At 34.2% G+C, this 14,425-nt stretch overlaps 2 protein-coding genes and 1 pseudogene across 4 annotated transcripts; all 3 read right to left on the bottom strand.

Annotated features, from left to right (window-relative positions):
• Nucleotides 1-711: 711 nt before the first annotated feature.
• On the bottom strand, nt 712-3,002 carry LOC120141241. 3 transcript variants are annotated; one of them, XM_039156172.1, is made up of 3 exons: nt 2,870-3,002; nt 1,443-2,287; nt 712-1,271 (listed from the first exon to the last, which is right to left on the bottom strand). In XM_039156172.1, exons 2-3 carry the CDS (start codon nt 2,258-2,260, stop codon nt 815-817), a joined length of 1,275 nt encoding a protein of 424 aa, XP_039012103.1. In that variant the 5' UTR covers nt 2,261-2,287; nt 2,870-3,002; the 3' UTR covers nt 712-814. The 3 variants fall into 3 exon arrangements, with proteins under 3 accessions (XP_039012103.1, XP_039012102.1, XP_039012101.1); XM_039156171.1 differs by having other exon boundaries at nt 1,443-2,343; nt 2,814-3,002; XM_039156170.1 differs by having other exon boundaries at nt 713-1,271; nt 2,814-3,000.
• A 4,795-nt stretch (nt 3,003-7,797) lies between these two features.
• LOC120141159 lies at nt 7,798-8,601 on the bottom strand. Its single transcript, XM_039156089.1, has 2 exons — nt 8,125-8,601; nt 7,798-8,030 (listed from the first exon to the last, which is right to left on the bottom strand). Exons 1-2 carry the CDS (start codon nt 8,318-8,320, stop codon nt 7,822-7,824), a joined length of 405 nt encoding a protein of 134 aa, XP_039012020.1. The 5' UTR covers nt 8,321-8,601; the 3' UTR covers nt 7,798-7,821.
• A 3,921-nt stretch (nt 8,602-12,522) lies between these two features.
• LOC120141164 lies at nt 12,523-13,150 on the bottom strand (annotated as a pseudogene).
• Between the last annotated feature and the right edge of the window lie 1,275 nt (nt 13,151-14,425).

Below are 14,425 nucleotides of genomic sequence, written 5' to 3' on the forward strand. Positions count from 1 at the left end.
CGAATTCGTTTCTAAGGCAGTGGTTTTTACCATGACACGGTTTACGAATTTGTTCATTTTAATTATTGTTTATATTTCCAGTCAATGCTAACGGTGTAGTTTTGCAGTTCATATATCCAACATATATATTATCGAATTAACTGAGGTTGTTGCTTTCGACTTAAAGCGAATGAGATCAAGTGACCGTAGAAGGTAATGTCATCTCCATTGTTAATCGGCTCACTAATCCACGTTGGGACATTTTGGTGAGCCACGAGCTACACGAAATTTAAAGTGTACTATGTAAACCGAGAAGCGAATCGGGTAGTGTACACACTTATGCATTGAGCCTAGTTGAAAATCAATTATTTTTAATTTATATTCGATGAACCGAAATGTATCAAAAACGATGTAATACTTAACGCGATTAACATTTAAATGTAATCTTTTACCTAAAAAAGTGTCTTTGATACATAAAATCACCACCATTCCAAAGCTACTAAGACCGAAGAATGGGTTTCAAAATCCAGAACGTGTTCATTTTATAGGCACTAAACAATTTTCGTATGGATTTATCAAAGATAAATATATTGAGATACATTTTGTCTCGTGAAACTTTCACCCAATATATCTACAACAGCCATCGCATCATTTACGCACCCAAAGAAACAAAGACAACTACAAAAGAGTGAAAAACAATAACTACTTACATACATCATACAGGACCAAATACATGTAAAATCAAGTCCAAAATAACTCCACATATCCATGGAGAGCAGATATTATCCAAATATCCGACCATTCTTCCGTCGCAATGGATTAACTCCATCATAGTCTAGAAAGGTAGCATCCACCCCACGGTCCATCCCAACAGCAAACCAGCGCCAACAAGACCAAGTCCCAATGCTAAAGCAACAGCATACTTGGTTATGTCCGGTCTAGGTCGGCCTCGCTTCCCTCGTCTCTCTTTTCCGGTCTTTTGCCAGTCCTTCTGCATTTTCTGGCTTTTGTAGGGTGTCCACGGAAGGACTAGAGGCTGCTCGTTATTCTTGATCTGGACATAAAGGGCTTCCAGCTGCAGGATTTGGAACCATTGTTTATAGGCAAAGAGTTGCGAGGCTTGTTTGAAGACAAGCCTGATGACATGTTCCTTCTCCGCATAGGCTTGGTTTGCTGCTTTCTCGGCTTCCCTTGCACGTGATTGCGAGTGACAAAGTGCTTCTAGCAGCTGGGCCTTGGTAGGATCGGACTCTGTAACTTGCTCCAAGATATCCTTTTCGGTTGTACTCGTACTATAAGAATGGAGTAAATAAAGTTCAACAAACAGATAATAATAGTTTCATCTTTAATTATTGATTGATTAGAAATGTAAAACAATATTGCTCATCCAAGAAGCCATTCGGACACTTTTTTTACCCTATCCATTCACAAAATGGATCAATAGATTTGATAAAAATATATACCTGGACAATGTATTGGAAGCACACTGCATCTTCCCTTCAACTGAAGCCATTTGTGCTCCAAGTTTTCTTATAGAATCAGGAGACATCGGTGCATTAACTACCGAACTGCAAATAGGGACTTTTTGGGGCTTCCAAGCCAAAGAACATACTTCACCACTGTCAAAAGAACCAGAGCATGCATGTGAGTACTTCCTTACATTCACATTCTGAGGTGGGGGAAGATCACAATTCTCGATATAATCTAGTGACTTTTGTGCAACCAAGGAGGCCAGCTCGGCTTTATCTGTCTTGCGCCACCATGGCTCGGCCTTCCCACGGCCAGACCAGGGAGATTCTGGTTCATGGCAGAAGTCATTTGTTTTCATGGAAGCATGGCATTCAACATATTCCATATCCAAAACTTCCCAGTTCTCCATTGTTCGCATTGAATCAAGAGAAACATCATGTGAATCCTGCTGATGAGATCTACTTACTTTGGAGGGTGAGTTTATTTCAGCTTTCAAGCTTTCCACCTCATCCTCCAATGCATTTAATTGCTCGTGTGTTAAGCCCATTTGGGGACCATAGCTAGCCTTCAGCTGAAGCCACCACCTCGTATCGGGGGGTAGATTGGAATAGGAAGGGTTCCTGTTGAGAGGATTGAAACCTGTTGTAGGGTGCTGATTCGTATCTGCTGCACCGGTGGGGCTTGAATCGGCCTGTTTAGTGGAAGAGGATGACTGGCAGAAAGCTAACTTGGGAGCTCTTTTGGTATCCTCTTGAACGAAGCAGCGATTAGCTGTCCTTTGCCACACAGCCCTTGCTTCAGCTGCTGCCATCACTAGCCTTCTCTGCTACACATTTAGCTGTTAAAGATAACTACACTCATTAGAAATAAGAAATTCCTAAACCTTCTTCATCACAAAATCAGCCACATAATCACCAGCCAACTGGACATGTTTTAAGGCAAATTACTTTCTAAGTTGACAAACACATAAACAATAACCAATCCAAATGCATTCCCATACAAAACCCTTAAAGTTCTTTGAATGATTAATAAACAGATAATCCAATTCCTTATTCATGAGAACAACACAAAAGCCTAACCATCAAACAAATTAGCAAGTTTGAAGTAGAAAAGCATACATCTAGAAAAGCAAGCAATACAACTTGATTGAACTTCAAAAGTTGATTTAACCCCCACCGTCATTCATGAGATCACCCAAAACACATAAAAACATACAGCAAGGTTAATGAATGAAAATAAAACAGTGCAAGGAAGATGAAAAGAAAAACCAAGAACGAGAACCACAAAAGTACACAAAGAAAAGAATATTAACTCTACACGCAACAAGGTGAAGAATACATCATAATTCAACAAATAAAACATACCCAATAAGAAAAAAAAATAAAGCTATGATCAATCAAATAAGAGAAAGATCACAAACCCAGAAAGAATGAAGATTGAAACGATGTGGGTAAGTGGTAACTGCATAGATCTAGTTCAGAAGTAAAGTGAAAGAAACGGTTTTTGGCCAAAACGAGAAGGTGAAAGAAGCCGTTTAATTTCGATGGATAAAGAGGAAAACAAAAGAGCAAGACAAGACAATCTTGTCTGAAATTGGTGTTCTACTTTTTGTTAATTTTCTCAGGCTTTTTGGGTTTCAGTTATCATAATTTTAAGTACCTTGCCGGTTTTTCTGCAGACTTTTTCTTTTTTGGTTAAAACGAGAGTGTGAAGTTAAACGACAGCGTTTCCACGCAGACATTGAGGTGTCATTCCCGTAGAGTGTTGACTGTTGATAGAGTTACACGTGGGAGTTGATTACGGGGATCAAGGGAAGAGAGTTGGCAGTGGGTCCCAATCAAAATGTATAAGATAAGGGTTCAAATCTATATCAGATTCAAGGTAACTTTTTTTAATATATTTCAATCTTGTAATTATTGAATAATAGCAAATAAAATTAAGGATAAACTATATTTGCAGTCACTGGAAATTTAGAGTATTTTCATTTTAGTCACTGAACTCTCAAAAATTATATTACAACTACTAAAATTTTATTTTACTTTTATTACAGTCACTTTTTTTAGTTGTCCTTAGAAAATGCTAACATGGAGTCTTTTCCCTCAAAAAATCTAATTTTTTAATTTGTCGATCATTGCCTGTCAATCCTAACAATGAAAATTATCCTTTTAGTTTCAAGTTGATAAGACAGTTAATAGTGACATATTGAAAAGTTTAAACTTTTAGTTTTTTATTGGACTGTTGCTTCCTTTCGTCTTCATTTGATAATTTTTCTAATCAAAAAGATTACAGAAACCTTTCAATCTCCTCAATTTCTAAGTAAATCCTATTCGAAAATAAATTTTAAAACTAACCATATGTCATTGTCAAACGTCGGATCAATTTAAAATCAAATTATATTAATTTTATATTTAAATGAATCATTTTTATCATTGAGATTGATCAACGACAACTCTGTTCATTAAAAATTTAGTGTTGGTTGTGACTGTTAATTTAGAATCTTAAATTTTTTTAAAAAAAATAAAATTTTAACATGTCGCGTCAATATTATTAACAACAATAACAATAATAAAGTAAATTAAAAAGTAATGATTGTAATATAAATTTAAAAAAATTAATAATAAAAGTAAAAACACCTTAAGAATCCAATATATAGAAACACAAATAAATGAGTTTGGTAAGCGTGATTAAAAAAAGACAAAATATAAAGATTACAAAAGAAGTGATTTCCAATATATTTGATCCTTCCTAAGAACTCGGCTAAACTCTCGAGATAATGTTCTCGAATAAATTAATTCACGAGTTAATGTACTCCTCAGATTAATTGCTCAAATAGGGTGAAATCTACAGTGTTGGTCGTAGGTCGTCATGCCATCCGGGCGACCTACTAGGTCGCCATGTCTTCCCGGCGAGCTATGAGAGAGATTGCATGTGTCATGCACGTTCCAACACGTTGGGCATCCGAAGGCATCCGACCGAGGGCATCCGACCGAGGGCATCCGACCGAGGGCATTCGAGCGAGCTATGCGAGGGCATCCGAGGGCAAGAGGAATCACGCGAGGAGCAGGAGGAGTGCATGGCGACCTACAAGGTCGCCAGGAGTGCATGGCGACCTACAAGGTCGCCAGGAGTGCATGGCGACCTATGCTGGGAAGCTGCCACGCCGTAGGTCGCCCGGAAGGCATGGCGACCTACGGCCAACACTGTGCAATTCACCCTATTTGAGCAATTAATCTTGGGAGTACGTTATATCGTTAAATAAAATTTTCGAGAACATTATCTCGAAAATTTTGCCTAAGAACTCTGCATGATACAAAGAAATAGAAACAAAAAATAGCATTTTAAAGAAATGGGTGGGTCCATCCCAACCTGCTTTTGAAAGCAATTTTGGGATTTTTTTTAGATAGATTTCTTAAGAAGGAAATAAATGGGAAGGTAAAGTATAGCCTATAGGAGAATTTTTTTTTTCAGTATTCACTTTTAAACCCCAAAAAAAATATTTTTATAAAAAAGTATTATTTTTTAATCGTTCTACTCAAGCAAATTTATTTATTTTTAAGTAGGATGGTTTCTATAGTATTTTGAGTGACAATGTATCTTTCGTTGAAGACGTCGAGTGATCCATACGTCTTTCTAAAATAATGTAATATTCATTTTTATTTAAAAGAATAAGATATATACTATCCTAAATTAAAAAGTTCATTTTTATCACTCTACTTCGAACAAATTTAAACAAAGCAAGCGAAAGAGAGAAAGAAACCTAGGGAAAGAAGAGAGAAGGCATAGAGTAAAAAGTGGAAAGAGAAGTGTGTGTTTTTAATTTAAATCAAAATATTATGCAAGTAGATCCAATCTCTTGCATGAAACATATATACTCTTAGATAATTTATGAATTTGTAGTTTGTATTTGATATTTGAATTCTCTATTACAAATAGAGCGAAAAAGGAAATATTCAACAAAAAGAGATGTATAAAAGAAAATTAAGAATCTTAATTTGAAGTAAAATTAGAAAAGCTTTAATATTAAAGAAATTGTCATATATATATATATATATATTTAAATGATTGAAGATATCATTTTTATTTAATTTATTAATCGATTAATTTAGATCGGGTATTACAGAGACAAATGTAGCTCTCCCAATCCGATTTACTCGATTTATTAATATCATGATTCTAATTTCTAACATTATTTAAGAAAATAATATCTTACTTCACTAGTCCATCCGATTATCGGTGATTGTAGATTTACAAATTTTTTTATTTTGCAAGCATATATATATAATTAAAATCGGAAAAAAATATATTCATTGTCTTAGGAGATGAACTGTTGGGTTGATTCTTGGTATTTTTTATTTTAAATAAGTTGAAATTGATTTTATTTTAATATCTAATTTAATGTTTTACGAAAATATCCCATCAACTAATTGTTCTCATTAGAACAAGGTAGAAAGGAGGTACAGAAGCTGACGTCGGTATTTAAAGTTTAAAGGATGGTTTTTGAAGTAAACAACGGTAAGTGCCCATTGGTTTTATGTTTTGGTTTCTAGTAGCTACCTAGTTTGGCAATTACCAATTTCGCTTTAAGAAAAGCCGAGGGTTAACGCTTGGGAAAGAAGTGGCTATGATTAATTTTTAGGTTAAATTATATAAAATGCCATTTTATTGTTAGTAAAACTACAAACGAGCTATTGAATTTAAAAAAGGGTTAATGTAAAAAGGTGCCCAAACTATACCTCTTTTTTCATTTAGATACCTAATTTTTTTCCGATAAATTTAAGTGTCTAACGTTTTGAATATTATCATTAGGTACCTATGTAGTAATGACCGTTTAAAAATTCAGTTAAAAATCAGTCAATCAATAAGTATTTGACACATGGCATGATTTTTTTGTTTCCTTTAATTCTTTAAAAAAATAAAATTCACATTTTTTAAAAAAATCCTAACTTTTCATATTCTTCATAAAATTACTCCAATACATTTAATTTTGGCATCAATTACCGCCGCCGCCGACTATCACCGACCACCAGTCCACTGACCACCCGTCGACCACTCACACATCAATTGGGATGAATGTATGTTGGAATTTAGGGATTTAAAGTTTGAGGTTGAGAATTTAGGTTTAGGGATTTGGGGGTTTGAAGGTACGATTGAAGACCGTAGATGGATGGATAGACAGTGACAGGTAGGTAGACGGTTAGGGGGCGACGGCAACATGGTGGATAGGTGACGAGTAGGGTAGATGCTTTAGGATTAAGGATTTTGAGACTTTTTTAAGAATTTAATTTAGGTTTTTTTTTTAAAAAATAAAATTTTTAAAAATATATAAACATATGATGTGTCATATTTTGAGCGGCTGACGGATTTTTTTTAACATCAATTACGACATAAGCACCTAAATAAATATATTGAAAACATTACACACCTAAATAAAAAAAGATATATAGTTTAGGCACTTTTTTATATTAAGCGTTTAAAAAATTATAAACAAGTCACTCTAATATTATGTGTGTAATATATATTATTTTAGTTATAATGAAATTACCTGATTATAACAATCGAGTAATTTGATTATTATAATTGATAAATTGACCTAGATGTTATAATTGATCAATAGAGTGATATGATTGTAACTAAAAAGTTAATGTGTATATATTAACATAATGATATATTTTTAACAATCAATTAATTAAATATGTTGTTTATAACTTTTTAAAACTTAGTGATCCATTTGTAATTTTACTAATAATTGATTGACCTTTAGTGTAATATATTCAATGTTTAACGTGACTTACGGGTAACGCAAAGCGTAATTGGCTTGTACTTGTTCCTTGCCTAAATCTTGAAATCCAGTTTTAATTTCAGTAAAGTCTAACTTCAACAACATAATTTAAATTGCTTTAATTCTATATATTTTTTGGGTAAAGTCAATTTTCATAGGGTTCAAGTCTTAAATCAAAATCTTAGGGCCGGCTAGGCAATTAAAAGACACTCTTTTAATATTAGCATTTGAAATTTGACTCAAAGGCATATGGCCTTATAGGCCAAGCTTTGCGTCAAAGCTTTCGGCTCTCCATGAACTCAGCAAGTATATAACTATCATCACTTTGAAACAGTTCCTTGTATGCAAGTACATTTACAAGAACCCGACTCACAACTCTAGTTTCTCTCTCTCTCTCTCACACACACACACATGCATGTATATACTTCAAAATCGCACCAAAATCTATCCCACGTATCAAATGAATCTGAACTCGATCCTACCACATATAGGAGAAATGAGTGGGTTTATGAAGGCAAGAAAAAATGAACTCTTTTAACATCAGAAGTAAAAAAAGTTCAGTCAAGAAACATGAGGAATTTGGATATGAAGGTTCAAACATGGCTATAATCACAAATAATTACCCGTACTACACCACCAAAACCAAGAGAATTTGGTTGCAAAAAGGTGTACCTTTCATGCAATTTTGACCGATGATGAGCCAGTTTGGGTTCTTTGGCATCCCAAAGTTTAACATCTCCATCTTTGCTTCCTGTTAAGAACAAACTGGTATTTGGGATGGTAGATATTTTGGTGATACTACCTTCACTCATTCCGTTTGTTAAAATAAAAGATAAAATTAAAATCAAATCATGCATAAGCAGCTCTTAATTGGGGACAATAGAAAAAACGTGTACCTAAGTGAGCCTTTGGTATGTACCAAAGCATCCCACCATGATTCTGGTCTCGCTGTTGTTTACTGTTTCCTGTCTTCGTATCAACATTAGAAGATGAGTTGATGCTTCTTTCAGCATCATCATGGTGCCTGTGCTTTTTAGTTTTTCCGGTAGCTATGTATCGGAAGTCACGAAGTCCAAACTCCAACATAACCATTTTTTTACCACCAGTTACTATTAGGGGAGAAACAGAACCACTTCCGATGTCGTTGTCGAACACTTCAATGGAGCGGGCACCACCTGCACAAAGAGAAGCAATAGAGAGCTACCATAATAGATCGAGGTGATCAAGTAAACGCATAAAACACTGGGGAAGTAAAATAATTAGGACTAAACAATCAATATAATTACTTTGACTACATAATAGTAAAGTGGATGCTATAACAGTGTATAGCACATTTATAATTATAAGTTACTATGCTGAGTTGTCAAAACCTGAGTTGCTGTAGGCAACATTTGCAGCAGGCAACACTCCATAAGTTGCTGTAGCTTTATCCTTCCCAAACTGAAAGTATAACACTATACATAAGCTAAATGCCTTACAAATTGACAAGAGATGGAAATGAAGATTCATGTGTCCCAGGTGAGCTCCTTTATTGTTAGCAAGACCAACACCAGGAGATACACAAGTAGGGACCGGGGTTGATTCACAACCGGCCCAACCATTACGTGACCATTCAGCAGCGGACCAGATATAATCTGATTGGTCCTTGTAAGGTAGACCATCTTCCCAGTTAAACAAATTATGCTCTGAACCAGATAGAATTTACGGTAAGTACTCTTCACATGAAAACATGAAAGTAATATATCATAAACTTAGAGAAGTTTAGAGGATAAGACGAGAAAAATTGTTTTCCAACAGTGAGTAGCATCACAGTGATATGACCGCACGGTCTTCTTTGAACTATAAATGGCATACAAGCAACTCCAAGATGAAGAAAAAATCTTGACGGGTAAGGTCTTTCACAGCAGGATTACCCCAGCAGGGAGCACAGTGAAAAACCGGCTGGTTCCAAACTATCTCATTTACGCTTTGTAGAAACAGTGGTTATCAGAAATTCAACCATTTCAATACATGCAGTCTAAATGGGTATGTCTATCTTATGTTTGACTGCAAGTAAACATGGATATGACACTTCACTAAAATTGCTAGGTGTACATTGCAGTCGAAGCCCCTATTAAATATTCTGATAAGAAAGTGCTTTTTGAGATTAAAAAAAACCACATCTAATGATAATGAAAAGCAGCACTGTAAGACGTGCTTTTTGATTAATGGAGTTAACACACAATGCCTGAGGAAAACACAGTATTTCGTTATAATGAGAATTACAAATTTAAGATCCAGAAACAAATTCTACTCAATCTGCAGTAAGGAAAAATAAATTAGTACTACCTATAGAAGCTTTTTTTAGTCACTGTATCCGGAACCTGGTTTAACATTTCCTTCAGAGCCAACATATCAACTTCATAAGGAGTATTCCCATTAGTATATGTAATTATGAGAGGTTGCATCATCAAAACTAAACCTTCTGAATTTCCCTGAAGCCAAGCAGATGCAAAATTTGCATAATATTCATACAAATCAAGAAGAGTAAGAAGTTTTGAGGTCATGACCTCTTTGAAGATGCTAGAGAAAATCCTTATAGCAGCTCTTAAACTGCACAGTGATAGTTTCAGCCCTTGAAAATAACACCCCAAGGTATCCCCAATTGGATGTACTTTTATGGGACACACAATTTTCTATATAACATAATTTTGATGGGGACCAATTTATGCTGCATGCATCAATAAAATGTGAAATCAAAAAGGAGATATCCTCAGTCAACTTCAAAAGTGGCTTGTGGAAATAGGATATCAAAGGGCGTTGTCAACCATATGATCCTCTTGCTGGGAGTGTTCATGACAAAACCCATTTAATATATCATAACCAAGGAACCAGAAGCCATTATTGCACATTGAGACAAAAATCTGAAAAAGGCTAAATATACACAAGAAAAAGGCGAAATATACACAAATCATACTTAAAAATTGAACCTGCATGTCAGAAGCAATCGTGTAGTAGTAGTAGTAGTCTCATTTGTTTAGGAGTATTTTATGATAATAAACACAGGTCTTATGAGTCTTTGTAATCTAGATAGAAGTTTATCTCTAAAGTCCTCTTAGAAGTCGATTAATCTATTTAAACTCTTGTAATCTCCTACTTCAGAAATCATTTTTTTTTCTTGCTGTAACTCATTTTTCTTTCCTTCTCTCTCGACTTTTTCTCTTAGATTACAACATGGTATCAGATTCGGTTTTGTTACTGATCGTAATTTTTTTTCATCCATTAAAACATGTCGGCATATCCTACTAGTTTAACCGAGATAACCAGCCATATCACTCATGAACCTGCTGTCGGCAATGCTGCTGTTAAAGTGGGTTGCAGAAGTTTCATCCAGCCTATGCCCTGTAGACAGACCCATCTATTGACAAGTGTAGAATGTGATACCTCATATGTCCTCAAAGTTAGAAGCCCTATATTTTGAAAAAAAATAGGTTGACTTAGAAATAAATATTTTACTTGACAAAATTTAACAAAAAAAACTTCTAATTTTCTCCCATATTATTTCAACTTTTTAATTGTAATCAATTCTTTCTAAAAAATCACTAAATTTATGGTGTTTAACAAACAATCAAATTATTTATATCAATCCTAATTTTATTCTTCTTAAATTTTGATATTTTACAGTTTAATATATTTTATTTGGTCTTTTTATTTATTAAATAAAATATATTAAATTGTACATTTTATCATTAAATGTCACAAAATGCATTAATAAGACATGTATTTCATATGAGAAAATTAAAATACATTCAAATCTCGGTCGTCGTTAGTATTAGTTCTTCTTCATCTATTCATTATTTTCCCTTTGTTTTAATATAGTTTATCTGGTTTTTTTTTTTAATTTGTTTTTTTAATATTTTTACCATTTTGGAGCGACTTCTTCTACCTTTATGGCACGTTTTCGATTGTTTGGTTATTGTTTTAGTTTATCTTTTTTTAGGGTTGGATTCGACACTGTCACAATTGATCGAGATAGAGCTTATTTGTTATCATAACGATCTTCCCTGCTTTTGACCCTCATATTGGATTTGGATACGTGATTTACATTCGTGGAAAATATTTTCATGTCGCTCTCGATTCTAATTTGCGGTTTGTTGATGGTCTTTCAATATCTTTATTCTCTTTTGTAGTTTGTTTGTCAATGTGACAAGATCTATTTGTATATACCTCTTGTTCAAGTTTATTTGGGTAGGTCTTTTAACCTTTTCCATATATGATCTTTGAGTGATCTTAATTGATTAATTTTCTTGTGTCTAGAAAAATGTGTTTAGTTTACAGTTGTGATTGATAACATTCATTGTAATTTGAATATTTTTTATTTTTTAATAAAATTAGCCGCTTTAATAAAAAAAAATACGTCCAAATCTCGAAAATGATATTGTTAAGACTTAAGAGAGACAACCAAATACTTAATATTATAAAATGTATATAAAAATATAATAAAATAATAAATAAATTTGTTCATTATGTAATAAAAGTAATAGGATAGTTTTTCATTATTTATAACATTTATTAATATAAAATATTTTCTATTTTTTTATTTTAGTTAACAAATGTATTTAACGTGTTACAAACGAAATATATAGCATTTATACAACGTTTTTAATTGATTAATAAGATAATGATATATGATTTTTAATTAAATGATTGAAAGATGATACATATTATTACGTTATTAGAGATTATTAATTCATTAAATTAAAAATTCATGTGATATAATAGTAATTATTTTATTGACGCAACATTAATTAATACAAATTGTTAATTAATTTATATTTTTTAAAAATAGTGATTTTAATAAAATTTAAAATATGAAGAATTACAATAATTTAAAAAACGAACATTATGTAGTAAATATTTCCGGATTGATTTAACTTTTGAACCTGCATCAACGTCAATGCACGGTTCCTACGACAAACCTTGAGTTGGAAAAGGGGGTTTTGACCGTGGGTTGGTTAGAATCGTCTTAGGGAAGTGTGGATGATTTGTTACCAGGCTTTTCTTCTCGACATGATTGATTGTAATGAAATTGCTACCTTTCATCTTGAATGGGGTATACAACTTAGAAGAAGAAAGAAAGACTACGACCAGCAAAATAAACAACTTCAAATTTTCATCAATGATGCGATACGTTAACAAGTTATTATCTCAACTGAAATTTCTGTGTACATGTATATATGTATTCCTTTAAAATTATACAGTTCATAGGCTTATACTGAAGAAGATGCCTTCGATCTACCAGCAAACCATATGGGTTTTCTACGCCTTAAATGATCCAGCCGTCGCATTCTGTAGGGAACTTGACAGGATCATATGCCATAGACTCATCGTAATCTAATGAGAAGTTGCCTCCACTAACAGGGGAGAGGAGATCAAGATGATTAACATCCACAAGAACGCCCAAAAACTCATCTTTTTGCTGCTTCAACTCCAACACTCGAGCTTTCGTTGATTCAAAGCTGCATCTTAAGTTCTTGCACCATCTTTTGCAGTTGGCAAATAGCTCCGGTGCTGCCATAAACAGGGTCTCTGATCCTCGCTGTTGCTTCATACACCAGCGCTTTCACAGCATCCTCCCTGTTTCTTTCCTCCACAATCTGGTATCAGAAAGTAATAAGCAAACCAATACCATATATTTACAAACAAAGACGAAGCTAATATCGATGGATGTCTCAACTGCAGATTGAACTTATTATTACCAACCTGAATCATTTTGATTACATTGCTAGCACCGAAAACATTGTGCACCTTGGCGAACTTGTCCATCTCATCGCATGGGAAATATGGGGCAAGAATGCAACTACTGTCGCATCTCCTGCGTAGCATCCTACAGGCAGCACATGGTTGATGGGTTCTGCCTCTTGAAACAGATTGTAAACCCATTGTTTTTAGGACTGCATGTTGTTTAATGTGAAGCAAAGCAATGTCTATATAAGGTTAAGGAAGACGGTGGGAGATATACGGCACTGCTTTGTTTGTTTGTAGGGCCTAAATTTTCAAACTTTTAGTTCTAGAAAGGTGAGGCTGCCCCTTGAAGACAGGATCACGATAGTGGCATTGTTGAAAAATGTGGAACTCACTGTTAGGAAAGTGGACCTAACAGGCTAACAGCATCGTCATTGTTAGATTTGCCTCTCTTTAGTCACTGTCTCACAGAATATCTCACTACAACTTCTGACCTACGATTTGCCAACCTTATGTTTTGCCTCCTAGTTGTAATTTTTTCTCTCCACTATATTATATTTTATATACATGTTGAATCTAGTTACCTGCATACTGTTGATTTCCAAGAAAAAGATGATGATTATATATTTGGACTAAATGGTATTGATCAAACATAAAACGTGGTGCATTTTTTTTTTCATATTTTATCTTAAGGGTTTATCACTGTTAAATGCAGTAAAGGTACACTAATTTGAACCACTATAGCTTCATTGAATTCAATTCCCGCGTGGTTTTATCATACTTTCTGACTTATTATATATATCATTGCTTTTGATTGGAAATTAGAAATCTCCCGATCTGTTCTTGGGTTTTTGCATTATATGCATGCAGTCCAAGTACGGATCACCAACACTTTGGCGTTACCTGGCTTGTTTGTTTGACCGGACGGCCAGCAATTTCTATCTTAAGTGCACTGTTTTTCATTCCGAGCTACCTAGAGGTTTCCGGCCTAGGACTAGCTAGGTGCATGAATCAACAAATGAGTTTATGTTAGAGGCTTAATTTATAAAATTTTAGGGAAGAAAATATATTATGAATAGGAAATAAAAAATAATTAAATTAAATAAGAATTTGAAATTTTCAAGGTTAGTCCTTCGAATAGTAGTTCTTAAACAGGCATTCTTCACAAGCCCATTGGCTGAGGGGCATCGTGTGGAAGATGCTTGCACTTGAAACAACTTTTCATTGGCCGCTTGCGCGAGTATCAACATCATCCTTTGATAATGTGATCCCATGGATCGTTACGAGTACGACACGACCGTTCCCCACATTTGTCTGGTCTCGGAGTTTTCCAAGAAACAACTTCCTCGGAAATGGCCGACGTGGGATACAAAGGCTTATATTTGATTGTCTCCAAACCTAGTGATTTAATACTTCCGTGAACGAAATCACTTTTTCTTTTTACATATTAGGATAGATAATGCTAATATGACC

The sequence above is a fragment of the Hibiscus syriacus genome, unplaced genomic scaffold, assembly GCF_006381635.1.
Source record: "Hibiscus syriacus cultivar Baekdansim isolate YM2019G1 unplaced genomic scaffold, ASM638163v2 tig00110794_pilon, whole genome shotgun sequence".
Taxonomy (NCBI): Eukaryota; Viridiplantae; Streptophyta; class Magnoliopsida; order Malvales; family Malvaceae; genus Hibiscus; species Hibiscus syriacus.

Excerpts from the sequence above, each read along its gene's own strand:
- LOC120141159 (XM_039156089.1), bottom strand. The coding sequence starts at position 8,320 with ATGGTTATGTTGGAGTTTGGACTTCGTGACTTCCGATACATAGCTACC. Across the intron at positions 8,031-8,124 it reads CATACCAAAGGCTCACTTAG|GTAGTATCACCAAAATATCT; the intron begins GTACACGTTTTT and ends GAATGAGTGAAG.
- LOC120141241 (XM_039156172.1), bottom strand. The coding sequence starts at position 2,260 with ATGGCAGCAGCTGAAGCAAGGGCTGTGTGGCAAAGGACAGCTAATCGC. Across the intron at positions 1,272-1,442 it reads GCTTCCAATACATTGTCCAG|TACGAGTACAACCGAAAAGG; the intron begins GTATATATTTTT and ends CCATTCTTATAG.